Source organism: Pygocentrus nattereri, chromosome 22 (assembly GCF_015220715.1).
Source record: "Pygocentrus nattereri isolate fPygNat1 chromosome 22, fPygNat1.pri, whole genome shotgun sequence".
NCBI classification, from domain to species: domain Eukaryota; kingdom Metazoa; phylum Chordata; class Actinopteri; order Characiformes; family Serrasalmidae; genus Pygocentrus; species Pygocentrus nattereri.
In genome coordinates, this window is record NC_051232.1 from 32,466,375 (window position 1) to 32,489,730 (window position 23,356).

The window sequence follows — 23,356 nt, forward strand, 5'->3', positions numbered from 1 at the left end:
CAGTCGGTTCTTGAGAAAAAACAAAAAGTCACGGCCTGGAGCGCGAGCCTTCATCTGAAGGCAGGTTCAGAGTATGGACTGTCTTTCAAAGGCTGTTTTTTTGTTTTGAGCCGCTCTGTGTTGCTTTATTGAACAGAATATTATGAACAAATAGAGGCATTTTCTTACACAATGCTTGTTTACTTCCCAGGTGCACTGGCACCAGCCTTAAGATGTCTCGGATTGTTTTGACTCCGTGGAAAAATACTTTTCACAATCTTATAGCCTTATATGTGTGAATGTGATGGACGAGACTGAAACCAATGTGATGTGTAGCAACGTACAAAAGTCAAACGCCACTTAATCTCCAGTCAAAAATGTTAGGAAGTACAATTTATAAGGAAAAAAAGCCTCAACAGCTTAAAATAATCTCATTTATTCGATGTTTAGTGGCCATACTTTGCCTTCATTCTTCCACCTTTTCAGGAGACTCACTTTCAGTTCCTCAAAGAATCTGCAGACACACCACAAATTCAGTGGTGCTGAGGTCTGGACTCGGGGGCGGTCAGTCCATCGTCCAGCTTCTTTGTTTGGTGTGTCCGTCTCCTTTTCTCAGTGAGGTTCTTCTTGAGCAGCTACACGTCCTTTCAGACCCACAGCGTTGAGTGGTCTTCTCACAGTGGATGGACAGAAACACCTGTGGATGGTTTCAGATCTGAAGCAGCTTGATCTTCTCCTCTCTCTCAGAGATCAAAGCTTTCAGTGCTGTTTATCTGATGGGGGGAAGGTTTGGGGTCTACCAGGTCTCCCAGGTGGTTGTTTTCTCTGTAGCTTTTAATACTTTGTGAACTCCCAAAAAAATAAGCCCTGGATTAGACTAACCTGCACCCTCATCACTATTTCTGGGGGGCTCCAGATAACAGATCTCCATTGTGTTTCCAGGGAGGGTGAATCTGGGTTAGGAAAGGCCTCACTCAAAAGCCCTGTCTTCTTCGGGTGCTTGGACCCCTTGATAATTGCATCTCTTTAAAGGGAAATTCAATGTCAGTGACAGGAGAAAATCAGCTGCTTCAGATCTGAAAACATCCACAGGTGTTTCTGTCCATCCTTCCACCGTGAGAAGACCACTCAGCGCTGTGGGTCTGAAAGGACGTGTAGCTGATCAAGAAGAACCTCACTGAGAAAAGGAGACAGATTTGCACTAGAACACAAACTGGACATCTGAGATATGGGTTGAGAAGTTCTGTGAGAAACGGAAAAGGCAAAACCAACTTCTAAAACTTCTGAAACGTTTCTGTTAAATATTTCACTGCCGTCAGGAACGAAACCTTGTATCTCCATTTTTGTCGTTTTTCAGTTCAGGACATCGTTTGAAAGTGCTTGTTGCTCTTTACATTGTTTGTAAACTTCATGATGATTGGACCAACAGAAATGACCCAAAATGACTTGGAAAGACGTCTGGTTCCATTGACTTACATTAAAAGTAAAGCAAGTTTTTTCCTTCTCCTGTAAAGTTGCTGTTTCGGAGATCGACAACAGCGACGTGCTTCCTGACCCAAAGACCAAATGACTTGGACTTAATGGCTGTTTTGACTCGAAATGAAACCCGAAAGGGTGGCCTCTGATTGTGGCGCAGCGTTATGAAATCTTGCTACCTTACTCCAGTGAAAGACTCACCCTTCGAATCATCAGACTTATTGCTAGCCTCTTTTGCATATGTGTCCAGGAACTCTGAGAAAGCTCCTCTGCTGGCCCGCAAACTGCTGTAAGAGCCAACCTCTGACACGACACCATCCACAAGCACAACTATCTCATCCACATACGGCAGGAAGTTGATCCCATGGGTCACCAGAATACGAGTCTGGAAAGAGAAGCAGAGAAAGAAACCGGATGCCTGAATAAATTCCACTTCAATTCAATGTGGCAGAAAGCTTGCAGCTCACAGCTGAATACGTAATTAGCCAGTGTGGATTATCTACTGTATAATATACGCAAAGCCTAGTAATGGAATTATATACGTTTTGTTTCCACATAAAGGCCAAACGTATTGCAGCTGTGACCCATTTCCGACAGCGTTAACCATTCCACTTTCATAAGAAAGTCAAATTTAATCTATTGATGTATCAAATAGCTTATATATTGAGCTACAATACGAATCTACTAGCTTGGTATTCATCTGGGCTGCGTATGCAAACTGACATACACTTGTGAGCACATTTCAAGGTCATAGCAGGAATCGATTAAAAAAAGCTTGTATGTTTACATGGCGCAGTGTATTTGGCTTCTACTTTGGAGGACTGGTGAGTTTAAAGACGACTGTAAAACGACCAAGCCGTTATAATAATCCGCTGATAAATAAATCCAACTTGGGTCTTTCGTTTGGCAGCTGGAAGCAGGCGGATATACAATATATTACCTAAAGTATTCGCTCATCTACCTTCACACGCATATGAACTTGAGTGACGTCCCATTCTTAATCCACAGGGTTTAATATGATGTCGGCCCACCCTTTGCAGCTGTAATCACTCTAATTCTTCCCAAAGGTGTTCTATCAGGTTGAGGTCAGGTCTCAGTGCAGGCCAGTCAAGTTCTTCCACACCAAACTGGCTCATCCACGTCTTTATGGACCTGCTTTGTGGACTGGTGCTCAGTCATGTTGAAACAGGAAGGGGCCTTCTTTGGTCTGCTGAAGCTTTAAGAGTTCCTTTCACTGGAACTAAGGGGCCGAGACCAACTCCTGAAAAACAACCCCACACCATGATCCCCCCTCCACCAAACTTTACACTCAGCACAATGCAGTCAGACAAGTACTGTCTCCTGGCAACCGCTAAACCCAGACTCGTCCATCAGATTTCCAGACGGAGAAGCGTGATTGGTCACTCCAGAGAACTCGTCTCCACTGCTCTAGAGTCCAGTGGCGGCGCTTTACACCACTGCATTCCACGCTTTGCATTGCGCTTGGTGATGTAAGGCTTGGATGCAGCTGCTTGGCCATGGAAACCCATTCCATGAAGCTCTCTACGCTGTTCTTGAGCTGATCTGAAGGCCACATGAAGTTTGGAGGTCTGTAGTGATTGACTCTACAGAACGTTGGTGACCTCTGCGCACTATGCCCCTCAGCATCCGCTGACCGCTCTGTCATTTTACGTGGCCGACCACTTCGTGGCTGAGTTGCTGTCGTTCCCAATCGCTTCCACTTTGTTATAATCCCACTGACAGTGGACTGTGGAATATTTAGTAGTGAGGAAATTTCACGACTGGACTTGCTGCACAGGTGGCGTCCGATCACGGCACCACGCTGGAATTCACTGAGCTCCTGAGAGCGACCCATTCTTTCACTAATGTCTGTAGAAGCAGTCTGCAGGCCGAGGGGCTCGGCTTTACACACCTGTGGCCATGGAAGTGACTGGAACACCTGAACTCAATGATTTGGATGGGTGAGTGAAAACTTTTGGAAATACAGTGTAACTGATGAAAGTGTGTACACGGCTGGTGCAGTGGAAGGCTGAATCTTTCACTTTGTTCTCTCACACAGCCAACGCTCACCTCATTTTGACCCCTTTGAAACAAATAGCCCTCCTTTAGATGAGGCAGCACTGCAAACTGCTTTGAAATGGCAAATTCAGTCCACACAGCTAAACATAACACGTGCAGTTAGTCACTAACCTTGTCCTTAAGTAGTCCTTTGGGACCAATCACCCTCTCGAACAGATGTTTCCCCACATGGGAGTCCACGGCGGACAGCGGGTCATCCAGCAGGTAGATGTCTGCCGAGCTGTAGGCTGCCCGAGCCAAACTCACCCTCTGCTTCTGCCCCCCACTCAGGTTGATGCCCTGTGGGGGATACAGTACGTTAGCTGATTGGACAGAACTGTACAAAAAGTCAGAGAACTCACTTTTATTTGATTTCCAGTCAAATTGGCCATTAAATACAAGTTATTTCTTCCTCACCATCTGGGGAAAAGCAGAAAACACAGCCTTGACAACTAAATTAGGAGATTCTTCAGTTCAGTTTTAGAAGTTGGTTCAAGTTGAGTCATTAGGTCAAATAACATAAGTCCATATATGATATAAGATTGCCCAGTTTTGGTGATCTAGTGCAGTTTTTCCTCTTTTTTCTTAATAGCTCCTGAAAAATGAATAACTTTGCCTAACCCCTCATTAAAAGTTTTATCCCACTTTTATTACCTATGACTAGCTTCATTCGTTTGCATTGAAGTCCCTGTAGGTACTGAATAATAATGTACGAAATACATTAAAATGAAATAAACCCTGGACTGTTAAGGGGTTAATAAATATATCCTACTTAAACGTCCTCACAGCAACATATTTAGTCTAAAACTTTAGAGTTTAGTGTTGATAATCAGAAGTTTACAGCTAAATATTTGCATAAAATGACTCAAAACGCGGCATCTCAGCTTCTGAGCTGAGAGAGTGGGGGAGGAGTGGAGAAAAGCACATCTTAACAGGTAAATAACGATAAATTGGGGAAATATTATTACAAAAGTAATATTATCTAGCTCTGTCTTGATTTTGAGTGTTAAAAATGTCTGGTGTTAAATATTCAACTCAATTTGTAACTAAAAAGAAAAGCCTGTCTTGCTGTGTATCAGGGTTTTAGCCCTCAGCCTGAATCTAAGAGGACAGCCAGTCAATAAAAATCATGTTTGCTTTATTCTAATTGTTTATTTTACTCATAATAACCAACAGAATGAATCACCATCAAAATTCTTGGTCACGTTCAGCTCACAGACAGTCCAGACTAACAATTTCTGAAAACATAACTACAATTTCACTTGTTTTTATGGAAATACTTACAGCCGTTTGGTAAATTTTTGGTCAAAAATGACCGAAATTCATACTGGAATTCTGTTAGGATTTACATGTGAAATAACGGCATGTCTGAGTCGCCCGGGATCTTCTAAAATGAACAAAATATGGCATGTGTGACTGTCTCATGTAACTGCAGTTAAAACTGTAATAGTAATTGACCCAAAATACCTAAATAAATGGCTTTTTGACGGGAAATAAATTAAACGATCTCTACGTTTTTTACTACTATCAGTAAACTCCACCAACGATTCGTTCAAAGTTGATGCTCAAAATTTATTTTAAAAAAATAAATAAACATTTCATTTAGTCAAAAGGCTGAAAACTCACTTTAAGAAAAGTTATGTATTGTGTTACCTGATGCCATTAAAACTTAAATCTTCCGGATAAACCAACCTAAAATGCCATTTTGCCTGGATTCTGCCTGATATGTCTGTAAAACAGACGACATCTGCTGCATTATTTTCTCCCGTCATCTGTAGGCCTGCCAATCACACCTCTCTGGGCGCTCTAGAAGGGTCATATCTTTTTTTTCCCACATCACTGAACAGCATAATCCTGAATTTGATCCAGGTTGGTTACACAGCACAGACTTCTCTTGCCTCATGACCCTTACTTTCTCTCCAATCTCAGTCAGGACTCCTCCAGGGAGGAGCTCCAGGTCTTGCTCCAGAGCACAGACCTTCAACACCCTCTGGAACTTATCCTCATCCAGATCAGAGCCAAACAGTATGTTGTCCTTTAGGGTGGCGTTCTGAATCCAAGCCTGCTGAGGCACATACGCCACACTTCCCTACAGGGAAAAAAAAACAATGGGTTGTAAAGACATTTTTCCCAAACACTGGTAAACTAACTACATTTCAGTAGTTCAGTGCATCTTTATGTCCAAACGTATCCAGACACACCTTCTAATTAGCAAACTCAGCCTAAATCAAACCCACTGCACCCACTGGTCTCCATAGAAAAGCGCATCCAAAGCATAGCCCCTCTGGTCTCAGTTTAAGGACCTCAACATCTTCCATATAACTGTTAAACGGTTTTCTTAACTAGGCCTTATATGTTCAATTACATGGTAATAACACTTCATAACTATGTTATAAATGCATCAAATGTCTGCCACATTGGTTTTACATCAACACAACGTGATTTACTTGATAAAATATGCACTGCTGTGTCTGATCCACTCGCACCAGCACAACACATACTAATACTCCACCACCTGAGAATTACCCACCACACAAACAGTCCCTGCTGTGTGGGGGTCCTGACCAGATGGACTACAGTCTGTAATTGCAGAACTACAAAGTGCTCCTGTGTGGTCAGTGGAGCTGATAAAACGGAAACTGAGTGTAGGAACTGGGAGGGGGTTTTAACGCTATGAGCTGATCAGGGTATCTATTTATCATCTAGCCTGGTAGTTCTCATACTAGGACCCCTCGCAATGCACTTTCCCGTCCTCTAACCCTCTAGACTCAACCCATCGGCTGAGTATCAGCTGGACAAACACAGAAAAGGTGAGGTGCATTTGGTCCCAGTGATTGGGATGAGATTGAGAACCACTGGTCTGACCACATGTGGGGTGCAAGAGTAGTCCGCAAATAGTAGCCCTTCATCCGCCTGATTACCTTGATGTTGATGGAGCCGGAGTGGTTGTGCATTTCGCCCAGCAGAGCTGAGATCAGGGAGGACTTGCCCGACCCCACTGCTCCCACCACAGCCACCAGATGACCCGGAGCAATGTCCAGAGACACGCTGAGGGAACATAGAGGCACTTTGAAAACACAATTAGAAATACAAACATTTTAATGTACTAGATAAGCAGCTAGAACACTGGGCGCACACACTTCCACACAATCGCACAGCCACAGTTAGCTGATTGCAATTAGGCCGGCAGCTGACTGCTAATCTGGATGTTGACCATCGGCTTTGATTGGGAATTACAGCTTTTCCACCCTGCGTATCTCCAAATGGCTTCTTCCGCTGTGTAATACATGAATGGGCCAAGAGATAAACAATAGCAGGGTAGGAGGGGTGAAGCCCTCTGACTGCAGGGAGCGTTGAGAACAATAAAATAAAACAGGCAGCTTAGGCACAGCTCACAGCTTAGTACACAGAGAGCGTTCAGACCTCTCTAATGGGGCCTAGAAATGGAAACTAGATGATTTAATTACAGTGGGCTGCTGGAAAGCAACTTGGTGCATGCTGAGGCAGGGTAAGTGTTGAAAAATGGCATAAATCAAATCACTCAGCAGCTGGCATAGCACTGTATTTTTGTACAGCTTTCACAGTCTTTACAAACACACACTATATAGACAAAAGTAGCTGGACATCCCTCCCGATTACTGAGTTCAGGTGTTCCAGCCACACAGCAGCACACAGCCTTGCAGTTTCCATAGAGAAACACTGGCAGTAGAAAGAGTTTGTACTGAAGAGCTCAGTGACTTTAAAAGTGATGCCGTCACAGGATGCCACCTATGCCTCAAGGAATTTCTGTCCTGTTAGAGCTGGCCTAGACAACCGTAAGTGCTATTATTGTGAAATGGAAGCACCTGGAAGCAACTACAGTGCAGCCACGAAGAATCTCACATGGTGGGGCGGCCGAGTGCTGAAGCACACAGTGTCTATCCTCTGTTGAATCACTTGGTAAAGAGGTTCAAACTGCCTCTGGAAGCAACATCAGCAAAAGAACTGCATATCAGGAGCTTCACGAAATGGGTTTTCATGGCTGAGAAGCTGCACACAAGCCTAAGATCAAAATGCCCAATGCCAAATGGAGGGGGTTGTGGTGTAAAGCACATCACCACTGGACTTATGAGCAGCGGAAACATATTCTGTGGAGTGATGAATCACACTTCTCCATCTGTCAGTCTGGTGGGCGAGTCTGGGTTTAGCAAAGGCCAGGAGAACCTTACCTGCCTGACCGCACAGTGCCAGCTGTAAAGTTTGGTGGAGGAGGGATAATTATATGGGGTTGTTTTTCCAGGGGTTGATCTAGAACCCTTAGTTCCAATGAAGGGAAATCTTAATGTTTCAGCAGACCAAGACATTTCGGACAATTCTGTGCTTCCAACTTTGTGGGAACGGTTTGGGGAAGAACCTTTTCGGTTTCAACATGACTGAGCCCGGTGCGCAAAGCAAGGTCAATAAAGGCCTGACTAGCTGAGTCTGACGAGTGGAAGAACTTGACCAGCCTTCACAGATCCCTGACCTCAACCCCATCCAACACCTTTGGGATGAACTGGAAAGGAGACTGCAAACAAAGCAGGAATCCTCAAATACTTGGAAAATACTTGGGCCTGCCCTAGGTAGCTGTGTGAGAACCTGCACAAAAATCCACGTCTGAACTGCAAGAAATCCGCCAGCGACAAGTGTAGCAAAGCACAGAAGGAGCGGGTAGAAGCTTTATGGGCAGTCTTATGGGCAGACAGTTAAAGACCACATCACGCATCACAGTAAATGGATAGACTCAAGAAAATAGCATTTACTGTGCTTCTCTTTGTAGGAGAAAGACAAGAAGAAATGCCAGTAAATTTGACTCCACTCTCTCTTTTGTGATTGGTTACAATGGCATGTATTCTCCGGCAGGATGTAGATTCCTCAGGCTGCGCTCATTCCGACATGGGACGTGTTATATTCAACTGCAGATCCTCATGGTATCAAGCTGAAAAAGGTTCAGCTTCAGAGGAAAAGCTCCACCTGTCATGTGGGCAGAATGTGCTCCTCCATTTGATTGCAGTCTCAAGCTACTTTCTGGACCACCTACAGGATTTTCAGTGTTATATTAGCCGCAAGCAAACAATGGTGAATCATTACATTCCTACACTTCACATTCCTACCTTTAACATTTCCTTACTAACGCAAGACGGGTTCTTATACGTATATGTAAACTCAAATAGCGAACATGGCGACTAGGCCACGTTCTTCTGTTCATTTTCCATTATGGCTTGGCATACAGAGGGATCCTCTTACATCAGAAATCATATCGGTCCAACACTTTCTACCAGACAGTGGGTGCATCTGAAAAAATGCCACCTAATCAGGTAATACTTGATAGCAAGAAGGCATCATGTCCCAAATCTCTCAGCTGCTTCCTGCTGAGGCATCTCCATCTGGCCCATTTTGGTTTGAAGGAAGCACAGATGTAGCCTGTGCTGGCCAAGACATCCCATAATCCTATGCCTCTGTTCAGTTATAATCAGTGAAATCGCCAGGTGACCTCGGTGCTTTGTGTCAAGACACTACAGGGTCAAAAACGTCAAGTCTAATTACTGAACTCAGGTGTTTCAGCCACATCCATTGACAGGTGTATAAAATCAAGAATAAAGTCACGCATCCTCCATAGACAACGGCAGAAGACTGGGCCGTAATGAAAAGTTCAATGACATGGTACTGCCGTATGATGTTTATTGAATTTAGATCTGTTCCGGTCAATTATAAGTGCTATTATTGTGAAACAGAAGCGTCTAGGAGGAACAACAGCTCAGCGACCAAGCGGTAGATCCCGCAAACTATTTTCTGTTTCTAGACTCACTACAGAGTACGCCTCTAGAAGCAACATCAGCCCAGGAACTGTGTGTCATGTAAGCGGTTTTCTTGGCTGAGCAGCTGCACACAGGCCTAAGAGCACTATGTGCAATGCCAAGCGTCGGCTGGAATGGTGTAAAGTCTGAGTATAAGTCTTAAGTATAGACTTTTTCTGCATTTTGGCAAAAAAACTAAATGTAAAGTGTAGCATAACTTTTGCACAGGCCACAATTTGTGTTAGTTTTTTTTTTTTATATGTTAAATTTATTGAATAAAGAGCAATTGTGTATTAAAATGTGCAGATGTGTACTTTGTAAAGGATGCAAACATGTCATTTGACCAGGGGTGCACTGATGCATCTTCCTCGCGAACCACTCATTCCATGACGACAACCCAATATTTATACCTTATGGCGCTTTAAAACCATAGATTATGACACGGTTTGGTTGCAACAAACCACCTGAAAACAAAACCTGATTTGAGTCTGGCTTTTGCATGGAATTAAATCACAGTGGTGATGTTATTTGTGATAAAATATGCTCTACTTAGATTTGTAGCGGTCGGATGGAATAACGCAGTGACACAACCAAAGATACTCACTTCCTCAGAACTGGCTCGGCTTCGCTGCCCCAGGCAAAACTGCCGTTGCTCACAGTCACTGCTGTTCCTGTTCAATGAAAATAAAGCATGTGCAGTTAGCTTCACTAACACTACACCCACAAAAATCCACCTTAGATCTGATGTGGCTTGAAGGTTTTACTCAAAAGCAGCCAGTCGAAAGTCTGTAAGATCAACTGTCAATCATCTGCTAATCATCTGTCACCTCAGCTAAGATTACAAGCCCAGTCACATTATAACTTACTGTCCATCACACCAGCTGGATGTTTATCACTTCCAACGGGCTACACTGAGCACAGTTGAATTCAACGTCCGTTGTGCTTTCTTTGATTTTGCTCTAATCTTTGATGCATGTAGATCCACATGCCAGATCCGTCAACATCTTCAGTGAGTCCATTGGTGGGCAGATCACCCATAAGACACAACATTCCCATGGCCTGTCACCTTTCGTAAGGAGACTTGAGCTGCATACAGCTGTACTACACATGCCGAACTAATGAATGGGATTTCTAATGGTGGCCTACTAGCTTTGACATACTATGGTAGTTTGTGGTTTCGGGCGCAACCTTTAAAAGTCATTTTTAAAAGTATAGCTACGTATGTGTGAGCAACTTATAACAGTTTAGAGTGAGCGACTGATCTGAATGTTCACGTGAAATTACTGAAGCTGCTGTCGTGCTGCACTGCCATCATGTCCAAGTCCTCTCCACCAAGGAACTTCTCCAGCCTTTTCTTAGACACGATTGTCTATAAACACAAAAGAGCAACAGAGAAATCACCACGTTACATTTGAAACTATGCCTCGTACCTTTTTAGCACCATTTGTTCCTCAGCTGCCTCCACACTGTCTAAAAATTCAGTGATAAACGAACCAACAGTGATGCTCCAAATTGGCACTGAACCTGGTGCCACAACCCAGTGGTAAACAGTTATTACACATTAGGTAAGCTGTTATTACCTGTAATCGTCATGACAGATAATGCCAGAATGTTTGATGTCATGACAACTTATATCTTAAGCTAATTTTTACGGTCACACTTTGCTGCAGCATAGTGTTTATAGGGATACATAACACCTACATAAGGCCTTCGTGACAACTGACATAGACCTGTTTAAATAAACACCATCATTATTTGCCGACTTTGAGGTCAAAATATGTCTTTGACAACTTCCAAATGTAAACAATGGCCTTCATTTGTCAAAGCTGTGTAAGGTCAAATCTGATTGCAGGTTAACTAAACCTAAGACCGCTAATGAGAATTAAAACAGAAGATAACACTAATACTAATAGATTGTGCACATGGCAATGCTGACTAACGTTTTACATTAGTAGAAGCATTAGGATAAACAAATTCGGCAACTACTCTCCACATACAAGCACAGCCGTTGGCTCATAAGCTGCTGAATGCTGTTGTTTTATTGGCTGTCTACAAAAACACCTGCATGAATTTGGGGCCTTCATGTATGTAAGATATGAAAAAAAAAGGTGCTGGTAGTCTGGTATGCGCTTGATTTCACGCACAGAAGCTGAAATCTATGTTTTAAAGTGACACGAACACGTAGCTCATACGTCATAAAAGGTTTTCATATTTGCATTGTTTTTCAGGCATTGTTGATGAATAAGCGCCGATACGGATTGAGTCTAGCCTTTCTAACAGTCAAGCCAAATCCAAACATGCTCCAATCACCTAAAATGCATGTTGATGCAAGCTGTAAACAGGCTCTAGAAGGTCAATCAGTTACATCAACAGTTTAACTGCAAGTGATGACAAAATCCAGATCTGAACCTGCATTTGAAGCCTTAATAACCTTTCATTAGTTAATTACTTGGCCTTCACGAGGTTGGCAGAGTGTGTAAAAGCAGGGAAAATGTAAAAACAAGCATGATAGCTGAAGGACTGGACTCCCTGGACCATGCTGTCTAGCCTCAGATATCTGCTGCTGACCGAAGGTCTTAGAAAGCATAATGGCACCAAAGGATGTGTATGTGTGAGTGCGCTGAGTACCTGCACCATGCTAGAGATCAGCATGGGGAGCATGGCGAGTGGGAAACGCAGGATGTTGAAGAGAGAAATGGACGTAAAAGCTTTCTCCGCATCCAAGATGTTATCTGTCCCGACAGACACAAACACAGCAAAGGTCGCCAAGGACACCTACAGAAAACAGGACAACAACAACTCAGAAACAACACGTCTTTCACCGAATCACAGTCTTCGTAAAAGGGAAGCCCAAAACATCATTAAGCTATTACAGTAATGTGGACATCCTATTGCTGACCATACGGTAACATTACCATCATCTACACATCACTGTATGTCCCTAAAGTATAGATTTTGTATCAAAATATACCCTGAAAGAATTCTATAGCTGACCCAGTGTCAGGTGGGCACACATGATTACATAACATTGGTTCGTTACTCATGTAACAACAAAGTGGTTAAAGCTCAGCACATGTAAGAATGGACATGTGGTTGGAGGCTTGGATGGACAGTTGGCGGGAGCTAATTGGAGAAGAACAGTTGGCAGGTTCTTTAATTCCTTTGGTTTCTGTGAAATGATAATAAAATATCTGGAATCTTTATGCTTGTTCTATCTCCGCAAGCACACCCACATTATCTAAGCTGCTTATCTTGCTGGGTAGCAGGGGGTGCTGGAGCCTATGGTCATTGGGTGAAAGGCAGGAAACACCCTGGACAGGTCACCAGTCCATCACAGAGCAGACACACAGACAGACACACACTCCACGGGGCAATTTAACGTCTCTAATTGCCTGTATGTGTTTGGACTGTGGGAAGAAAACCCAAGCAGACATGGGGAGAACACGTAAACTCCACATGGAAAGAACCCTGGTTGTCCGGCCGGGGCATTGAACCCAGACCCTTCCTGCTGTGAGGTGACAGTGCTACCTACTGCACATTCTGCAAGCACTAAGAATAGTTAAATTCATAAAACAGCTGATGGAAACTGTCCCATATTAAATAAAATATACTTTAAAATGTTTGTCACAAGTTATAAACAAAACACAGAGAGTCTTTTACATGCCTCAAATTTCAACATTTAATTTAGAAAGGCCAAAGGTGAATTGTGAATTGCCGTTAGCTTAGCGGTAATAATGTAATATTTACAGAGCACTTTAGAGGGCTTTACAGACAGATAATAAAGCTTTAATGTAACGGGAATAAACTATGAGGATTCATTTTAAATCATATCAAGACAATAATACAGATCAGATAAAAAATTTGAATTAACACACTTTTAAAGAGTTAAAGACATACACAGAATCTTTTTGAAAAGGGTTCTATAGAGCACCAAAAAGGGTTCTTCTATTGTTATGACCTTGACATTATAACAACAGAAGAACCCTTTCATTCTTCTACATAAAACCATTATCTTTACTCAAGAACCCTTAAAGAAGCATCTTTTTAAAGAGTGTAGCTCTATCAACCACAGTTAATCACTCAGGTAACATTTACCAGGTAATTACATTGCACAGCAAGTCATAGACATGTAATATTCTCTAATATTCTTTAATATATTTGTCGTGATTTGCCCCTCCCAGTCGTCCATGTGCTTTTGTTTGGTTTTGGTCTTGTCCATGTGCTTCCTTGTTTTGATCCCTCCCGGTTCTGCCCCCTTGTTTCCAGACTCCGCCCTTGATTGTTTTCGCCTGTTTCTTGTTACCCTTGTTGTTCCTGTATTTAAGCCCTGTGTTTTCCCGTTAGTTGGCTGGTCTTTGTTTGGTATTGTATTGTATTGTTTGGTGTTTTTTCTTCTGGCCTCAGTTGTTTGTTTAGCCTGTTTTCCTTTTTTGTCATGTCTGTCCCTCATTCTATCCGTGTTGGCTCTGACCCTGGACTGTTTAGACTGTTTAGTTTGGATTTGCCCCTAATAAATCTCACTTCTCTCAGCGTAGGCGTCCGCCTCCTCATCGCTCCCCTGCGTTAAAACATTCTCTAATATTGTCAAATTCTACAATAAGCAACATGGGTTACTATGTTGGCCCAACTTCAAAACACACCAAGCCAAAAATCTTAGCTTTATTTATTTGAATGAACCACATATTCAATTTGTCTTCTTTTAATTTTTCGCTTAACTGTGAAACAACAAGCTAGTTTTAAAAAGACTTTTAATATGACACATGTCAAAGTATGTCTGACAGTGTCAAAGCAAAAAAATAAAACAAACAAACAATACAACTTTTTTTTCCATACGCAGCCTTGGGAAAAAGTTTGGGAACGCCTTGGCCAGATTACGTATATAGTATTGACGGTTTGAATGGAAGATAAACCCACCATCTCCAGCACCGTTCATCTGGAACAAACTCGGTTATTTTCAAGTTAAAGACGTTCGTATAAATGCACCATTCTGGACATTTCGTTATGACGGTGCAGCATACCCACCAGAGCTGGAGCACAGGCGAAGATGAAGGTGGCGACAGCCGACAGGTAGGCAAACTTCTTCATCACCTTCAGCTCCTGATCTCTGATGCCCTGAACCTGAGCCTCAAAAGACGGCTCCCAGGCGTACAGCTTCAGAATCTGTAATAGGGTGGGAGTGTGGCGAAGCGGGACAAGTTAAAAGACAGCACAGAGGGAAGGAGGGACAAACAGAGTGGGGCAATAAAGAGAAAGAGCGAGAAATGGATGTTAAAGAGCAAGAACAAAGGACACAAACACTTAGGAGTGCAGCGCACGCCAGTGCAGCTGCAGGTGGGCCCTCTGGCACAAAAAGCAGCTCTTTCGGCAGAAAAAATACATCTGCTCGACACCGATAAAACGTCAATGAGATGCTTTTATGCAGGGCTGCTGTAGCCCCGGCCCCTGGACAGCATATTAATTAATATCTTTGAGTAGCCACAGTCTGAGTGGCAGGACATAAGGCATACGTTATGTAAACAAAGCAATACAGTATAAACAGCTTTACATCTAAAGGGGTTTTCAGTTTGATGGCTCTAAAATGTCAAAAGGACCTTTTGGTGTCATATAATCAGTTGCTTGAGGTGGGAAACAGACTGCTCACCTTGATGCCATTCAGGATTTCATTCATGATTTTCATCCGTTTGTCCTTCAGCTTCATGTTCTTCATCTGAAATGGAGATCACAAGTTCCATGGTGGGTTATAAAAGACAAAGTAACAAAGCAGTGGGTCTTTTATGTCAGTCATGGAACAGAAAAGGTTCTTCCCCAATTTTTTCCCACAAAGGTGCACGTGTACAAGTGTCCAAAAAGTCTTGGTTTCCCTTCACTGGAACTAAGGGTTCTAGACCAACCTCTGAAAAACAGCCCCATATCATCATTCCTCCTCCACCAAACTTTTCAGTTGGCACAGTGCAGTCAGGCAGGTAACGTATTCCTGGCATTTGCCAAACCCAGACACAGTGGGTAAGTTGGGTTTGAAGGAACTTGACTGGCCCTCACAGAGCCCTGACCTCAACCCCATCCAACACCTTTGGGATGAACTAGAAGGGGGATTGTGAGCCAGAGCCTCTCGTCCAACATCAGTGTCTGACCTCACAAATGCTCTTCTGGATGAAAGAGCTAAAATTCCTACAGGCAGACTCGAAATCTTGAAGATTTCAGAAGAGTGGAAGCTGTTAGAGCTGCAAAGGAGGACCAACTCTATATGAATGCCTATGGTTTTAGAATAAGATCATAACAGCTCCCCTTCTGTCCTGATACTTTTGCCCATATATTGTATTTGTGTAATGCATGGGTGCAGTGGTGAGAGAACAGTGCCAAAAGCATGGAAGCAAAGCTCCACTACAGAATATTACACAACCAATAGCTTATTTCCTTTTTAGTTTTAGGCTGAGTGCCCCTTTAATATTCACCTCATCTGTCCATATATTTTTCAGGCATTTTCAGAAACATATCAGACTGTAAGACTCCGATGTGGCCACACATTGGTATCTCAGTTACAAGGCCTACTAAGTTGTGGCCACACATTGGAATCTCATTTCCAGGGCTTACTAAGTCGTGGCCACACATTGGTATCTCATTTCCAGGGCTTACCAAGTCGTGGCCATACATTGGAATCTCATTTCCAGGGCTTACTAAGTGGTGGCCACACATTGGTCTCTCATTTCCAGGGCTTACTAAGTCGTGGCCACACACTGAAATCTCATTTCAGGGCTTACTAAGTTATGGCCACACAATGGAATCTCATTTCCAGGGCTTACTAAGTCGTGGCCACACATTGGTATCTCATTTCCAGGGCTTACCAAGTCGTGGCCACACAATGGAATCTCATTTCCAGGGCTTACTAAGTCGTGGCCACACATTGGTATCTCATTTCCAGGGCTTACCAAGTCGTGGCCACACACTGAAATCTCATTTCAGGGCTTACTAAGTGGTGGCCACACATTGGTCTCTCATTTCCAGGGCTTACAAAGTCGTGGCCACACACTGAAATCTCATTTCCAGGGCTTACTAATTCATGGACACACATTGGAATCTCATTTCCAGGGCTTACTAAGTGGTGGCCACACATTATTTTTATTTACATGGGATGTCCACTAGTAGGGCTCCATAGCATAGTAACAAAAGCTTTCAGAGTTCAACTCTGAGCAGTGAAAAGATGTTGAAAAATCGTCTTGGAAACTTTCGTCTGCTTCTTTTATACAAACCCACAAAAACATCAGGGAAAACTTTCAAGTTACCGTCTCATTTTAAATCCAATGTGTTGAGCCCCTGAACCAAGACAACAAAAGTCACTGTCCAATTATTAACAAATTTCAGAGTAATGAAATTAGGGATTTCCATGAGAATGATCAGAAAATTAGACTCAATGATGATAATTCCAGACAAATTCACAAAAGCAATCTGGAGTACCTGGAAAGTTTTAGACTTGGTTGCCAGCAGTCCATTAATGGGAACCATAAGCACCATGACCAACAGGCCAGCCAGGACTGACGGCCCCAACTCGATCCAGAGAAAAACTATAGACAGAATGATCTGCAGTGGGCACGACCACAAGAGGTGGATGAAGTTAGTGACGTCGTTGAAGCGCTGAGCATCAGCTGACATCAGATTCACCGTCTCTCCCACAGTGGACTCCTTGCGAGCGTCATTGGACACAACCAAAGCCTGAAGGAGACATCGAGAGCGAATCAGCACAACCAGCACAGCAACCGGCTGGTGACTGAAGTTAATGACAACAAGCACAAAATTCATTCCAGACGTTTTTGAATTAAGCACATTTTTTAAGTCAAGCATGAGTTTCCAGAATGTAGCGTTGGGAGTCGTGTGCAGTGTTAGATCAGTGGTCTACTCTCCTGAGAGCGCAGGTCTTAAGTGACTTAACCACTCTGCTATAGAGGCAATTCCAACGCACACAAACAGCTCGAAAACTACCCTGTACTGTGCCAGATATTTAATTCCACAAAACCTAAACAACTACATATGACATCAATATTTTTGGCATTCAGATTATCTGCTTTTTGCCTTTATTATAGCTTCCATTACTTTTGTGAGACTTGCTTTTAGTTTTTAAACCTCAAACGTTCAGTCCTTGAAGTGGTTGCATTTACAATCACAAATAACTGTCAGAAAAATACCTTGTATCTCCACTTTTTTCCATTGTTTTTACATTATTTTAAATAACCAGCAGCCATTTATATTGCATCAAATGGTCCAAAACAGCTTTTTAAAAAATTCCATCTCCTGTAGGAACATTTTTAGGGAGACAAGGTTTTACTTCAAAGCTAACAGTAGACGGTCATGCGGTCTGAAAAAAATAAAAAATACAATATTACAGAAAGTGAAACCTCTAGTTGTTGATTAAATACAGCGATACACAATTCAGCAGGGGAATACATTACAGTCCTGTTAATAGTCCAGAAATGATCATCAACACTAAAGAGTTTACAGAGCTGGAATAGCGTAAGGATGTAATGCACGTACCTTCTTATAAACAGCCGCCATGATGGCAGTGCGTACTTTCATTCCCAGCACAAAACAGCGGTGGAAATACTGCTGGAGGAACACTGACTGTAGGAACGTCACAATCATGAGCAGCACTGCATAAATGTACCCCTGCCACACGTAGATGGACTTGTCCTGAGTGAAGGATATCATGACCCTGGAATGAACCAAACCACATTTCAGGGGGAATCATCAGAACTGAGCATGTTGTTGAACTCTATAGAGAAAAAAACTAGCCATAACACAAATTAGGTCAACACAAGCATTCAGTAAGCTTTGCCTATGATACTGATTAAAGCTTTGGCAACACGTCAATCTGGAGGTCCACTGTGGGTGGGCAATAGAATGATTTTTTTATTATTATTTTGATAAATCACAAAACAAAGAAAGCTTTTTGGAGCATAGAGCGGACATGGTTAGTACTCAAAGAACATCGACTACACCGTAAAAAATGTCTTGTCTTAAATCTAAGAGGAATATTGTATGTGATAAATAAGCACTTTGAACAATTCTTTTAATAAATATCATGTTTTTAGTTGAATAACATTAGTTTAATTGCTTGTTAGACCAAAGTAATTTTTAGCTTGATCTAATGGGCCATTTTCACCGTGTACATGTTTTTAAACACAAATAGTGGATAATTAGTCATGGTTAATCAGATTTAATGAAAGGTTAAGTTGATTTATGTGAAACTTTATATAAAAACCATAATACTCAGTATTTTTTCAAACATAGTACTATGTGGGCTTTTTTCAGTTTCAACTTCTCAACTAAATATTATGATGAATACTGAGCATTAAAAAAATGCCTTCAGGTATCGTGACATCATATTTTTACCATGTTGTCCACCCCATTGGTCCACTGTAGATGCTGTGTAAATGCCCACCCAATGTTCATCAAAGCAAGCTTGTATGGTAACGTGAATTTAGATTAGTGTCTTCAGAATTATTACAGTAAAATAAATTAACATTTTCTCGAATACCAAATAAATACCATATAATACCGTCTGGGTTAGTTTCTAGTATCACTAATTGTGGTTTACAACCAAATAAATGTGGAGAACGATTTGATGTTACATGCTGTCTGCGCAGAAAACAGATTATTGGTAAGGGGGGTAACGCTACCAATACCACTCAGGACGCATCACCCACGCTCAGCATGATGAACCGAGTCTCCTTGGTAGCGGAGCAGAGGGTCCATCAAATCAACTGGCAGGTGAGTGCAAAAATTTGCACCCTTACTTGTAGACAAGCTTCTGAAAAGCTTCATCAATATCTTTCCATGCGGCACTCAAAGCTTTAACGTGTTGCCCATTAGTTCATAATCTGTTTGTAGAGCTTATGATTAAGTGCAGTTTCTCCAGTTGTATATCGCTGCTTTCAGAACAAACCCAAAATGAGAATTTTACAGGAGAAGGAAAAACATCCTCTACTTCTAATGTAAGTCAATGGAACCAGACATTTTTCCAAGTAATTGTGCGACATTTCTTTTGGTCCAATTCTTATGAAATTCACAGACAATGTAAAGAATGACAGGCATTTTCAAATTATGTCAAAAACTGAAAAACGACAAAAATGAAGATGTGCTTGAGAACTAACTATACCATAGATAACTTTGCATAAAGAGAACGGTTAAATAAAGATGGAGAAATATAAAAAAAAAACATCTATTCCATCTAGATCCACTCATCTAACCCATCTAATTTAAGTCTAATCTCAAACCTGACCCTAATACTGGAGCAGGGGTGCACAGCTCTCGGCCTGGAGGTCCAGTGTCCAGCACATTGTGGAGGCTTTCCTGTTTCAACTCATCTGTTAATTGTCAGGTTCAGCGGCTGCGTTTGAGCAGGAGAACTCCCAAACTGCGCTGGACACTGGCCCTCAAGGGTCTCAGCATATAGTTTATCATCAATTTGAGCATCTATACATAATCTATACCAAAGCAAAGTGCTCACACTGGTAGAAAAACCAAACTTCCTGTGTTTTAAAACCAACAAAAGTACTCACTTTAGCAGCTGAGGGCTTGCAAAGGCCAGCAGGTCCTGCAGTAGCTTGAAGATGGCAGATTCTATAAGAATCCATTTAAACGTTTTCAGAATGGAAGGCACCAGCCAGGACTTGGGATAATTCGACTCGTCAGGCTTCTTTTCTTTCTTCTTTTTCTTCTTCTTTTCTGCCTTTTCTCGCGTGTCCTCCTAATTACGTACATGAAAGTTGAAGTCAGCCAAAGAACGTGGGCACAGAAGACTGCCGTGCTCCATCATAAATCAAAGCAACTCTTTAACCACCTCCGACTCTAGAACCGCACAGCTCTGAAGGCGTTAACAAGCAAATGACCTTCTATTCTTAGTCCAAACCTGGGAACCGACAGTGGGAAGATATGATGCATTTGCATTTTTGAAAATATTCATAAAAATATCTTTGAGAACGCAGCAAAAGTAAGAATTGACTTTGTAGTAAAGGTGCCAAGAACCTTCTAGTGGGAGCTCCAGCATGCCAATCGAAACAGTCCAATCAGATTTTAACTTGGTGTGAATAGGGCCACCTTCTTAGAAGGTTCTTCAATGACTGTTGGTACTAGGACCATTGTGCCTCATTCACCAATATCTTCCTAGATTTGTTCTGAAGGTCTTAAGTCTACGTCAGATTCATGACAAGTTCTTAAACTGCAAAAATCTGGTTCTTCTGCAACATCATGAATCCTTTTTCGGGGCCTAGACTGCTACAGAATAGTGGGTAACACCTTACTTGACATGACTTACATCATGACACCCGTTATGAAATGAACCCATTAACACTGTTGGATTACTGAACCAAATCTGTTGTGAAAACGTCGACGCAGCGAGGTTCAAGTTGAAGTGTTATCTGTTTACTGCTAATTTTAGCTTTGATACATCTGGTTTTGTTTTTGAAGCAGTACGCCATCTCAGAAACTACATGAACAAGTCTATTTGATATGACCTAACAACGCTTCCCGGTTTAAGTTGAACGTGTGATGATCTGGTTATCAAGCTACTGACTATTAGCTTCCATTACGGAAGCAAACCTCGGATGCTGAACACTGAACCATCGCTCAGGGCGGGAACGGATGCCTAGAACTAACACTTTCACTTATAGTCAGCCAGAAAACGTTGTAAGACTCCTTCCTCACCATGACCAGGACATCCTGACTGATTCCTTTGGCCAGGCCGTTCTGGTCAGGCCCTGGTTTTGACTTGGATTTCTTCCTCTGTAATCGGATGCGAGCTTTCCTCAACTCCTGGTTCATGATCTCCTCAAACTCCTGGCTGATGTGGCTAGTGCTGTCCTTCTCGTTCAAGTCCCACATGTCCTCCTGAACCAGCGGTCTCTTGTAGCCATTGATGACCATCCTTAAACGAACAAATTGTGGATGAAACATCTATTATGAAGCAACAAATGGCTGAGGACATTAGAAAAGCATCAGAGACAGACGCTATATAGTCTTAATTTATTGCGCCTGAATGAGGCTTTTCATCTTGCTTTGGGTTGGGTCAAACAAGATAGAGTTGCTCATTAGCAACTTGTGTTCCCTCCTAAAGACAAAAATATGGCTGGGAATCTTAAGCATGAAAACACTCCACTGTTCGGAAGCTCAGGCCAGAACTGTAAACAGGTAAGCAGTAAGTGCTTAGCCTAATCTGCAGAACAAGCGTCCCAGGGCCTCCCTATGAAGTTGTTAGCACAATGCCCAGCTAATGAAGCGACAGGACTACTACTTCTAATCATTCAGCAAGCAGATGGAATATAGAATAGAATTTACAACTGTTTGCACACTGTAAAATTAGACCTCTGCGTTTAACCCATCCGTGCAAACACCCACATACACACACACTTTTGAACGCACACACTAGGGGGCAGTGAGCACACTTGCCCGGAGCGGTGGGCAGCCCTTTCCACGGCGCCCGGGGAGCAGTTGGGGGTTAGGTGTCTTGCTCAAGGACACCTCAGTCATGGACTGTCAGCCAAGGGGATCAAACCGGCGACCTTCCGGTCACAGGGCTGGTTCCCTGACCTCCAGCCCACAACTGTCTGAAGTTCCTTGTTTCATGTTAATGAGCAAAGTATCAGTCAAATAAGAATCGGTCTACAGAACATCTGTCTTTGATGGGTTTTGTACAAAACAGACCAGGAACAGAAAAAGCAAGACTGCACAATGGCCAAGAAGCCTGTGCCTAAAGAAAGTTAACGGAGTTACCATGCCGACAGCCACAAAGGATGGCAAAATGCAGTACTCACTGGTTAAAATGTTGCTAATTTATTGGTTTATTTCATGCAAACCATAGGAATACATGGTAGGCAGCAATAGCACTGGTGGTGATAGCAGTAGCAGTAATGGAAGTAGTAGCAGTAGTAGTAGGAGTAACAGTAGCAGTGGTAGTAGCAGTAATGGAAGTAGTAGTAGTAGCAGTGGTTGTAGCAGCAGTAGCACTGGTGGTAATAGCAGTAGTGGTGATAGCAGTAGCAGTAATAGAAGTAGTAGTAGTAGCAGTGGTTGTAGCAGCAGTAGCACTGGTGGTAATAGCAGTAGTGGTGATAGCAGTAGCAGTAATGGAAGTAGTAGCAGTAGTAGTAGGAGTAACAGTAGCAGTGGTTGTAGCAGCAGTAGCACTGGTGGTAATAGCAGTAGTGGTGATAGCAGTAGCAGTAATGGAAGTAGTAGCAGTAGTAGTAGGAGTAACAGTAGCAGTGGTAGTAGCAGTAATGGAAGTAGTAGTAGTAGTAGCAGTGGTTGTAGCAGCAGTAGCACTGGTGGTAATAGCAGTAGTGGTGATAGCAGTAGCAGTAATAGAAGTAGTAGTAGTAGCAGTAGCACTGGTGGTAATAGCAGTAGTGGTGATAGCAGTAGCAGTAATGGAAGTAGTAGCAGTAGTAGTAGGAGTAACAGTAGCAGTGGTTGTAGCAGCAGTAGCACTGGTGGTAATAGCAGTAGTGGTGATAGCAGTAGCAGTAATGGAAGTAGTAGCAGTAGTAGTAGGAGTAACAGTAGCAGTAATGGAAGTAGTAGTAGTAGCAGTGGTTGTAGCAGCAGTAGCACTGGTGGTAATAGCAGTAGTGGTGATAGCAGTAGCAGTAATGGAAGTAGTAGCAGTAGTAGTAGGAGTAACAGTAGCAGTGGTTGTAGCAGCAGTAGCACTGGTGGTAATAGCAGTAGTGGTGATAGCAGTAGCAGTAATGGAAGTAGTAGCAGTAGTAGTAGGAGTAACAGTAGCAGTAATGGAAGTAGTAGTAGTAGCAGTGGTTGTAGCAGCAGTAGCACTGGTGGTAATAGCAGTAGTGGTGATAGCAGTAGCAGTAATGGAAGTAGTAGTAGTAGTAGTAGGAGTAACAGTAGCAGTGGTAGTAGCAGTAACAGTAATGGAAGTAGTAGTAGTAGCAGTGGTTGTAGCAGCAGTAGCACTGGTGGTAATAGCAGTAGTGGTGATAGAAGTAGCAGCAACAGAAACTGAGGTAGTAGTTGCAGTA

General features: G+C 42.6%; 1 protein-coding gene across 1 annotated transcript in view; it reads right to left on the reverse strand.

The window, feature by feature from the left end:
- Window positions 1–23,356, reverse strand: part of LOC108437855 (ATP-binding cassette, sub-family C (CFTR/MRP), member 2) — a 61,203-nt gene that overhangs the window by 26,001 nt on the left and 11,846 nt on the right. Inside the window, exons 7-19 of the mRNA XM_017715253.2 lie at window positions 21,024–21,243; window positions 19,880–20,067; window positions 17,853–18,030; window positions 16,782–17,036; window positions 14,971–15,036; window positions 14,352–14,489; window positions 11,958–12,104; window positions 10,614–10,698; window positions 9,934–10,000; window positions 6,435–6,561; window positions 5,426–5,602; window positions 3,646–3,813; window positions 1,657–1,840 (exon numbers count right to left, since the gene is read on the reverse strand). Coding sequence (XP_017570742.1) covers window positions 1,657–1,840; window positions 3,646–3,813; window positions 5,426–5,602; window positions 6,435–6,561; window positions 9,934–10,000; window positions 10,614–10,698; window positions 11,958–12,104; window positions 14,352–14,489; window positions 14,971–15,036; window positions 16,782–17,036; window positions 17,853–18,030; window positions 19,880–20,067; window positions 21,024–21,243 — 2,000 coding nt within the window. The remainder of the gene's footprint in view (window positions 1–1,656; window positions 1,841–3,645; window positions 3,814–5,425; window positions 5,603–6,434; window positions 6,562–9,933; window positions 10,001–10,613; window positions 10,699–11,957; window positions 12,105–14,351; window positions 14,490–14,970; window positions 15,037–16,781; window positions 17,037–17,852; window positions 18,031–19,879; window positions 20,068–21,023; window positions 21,244–23,356) is intronic.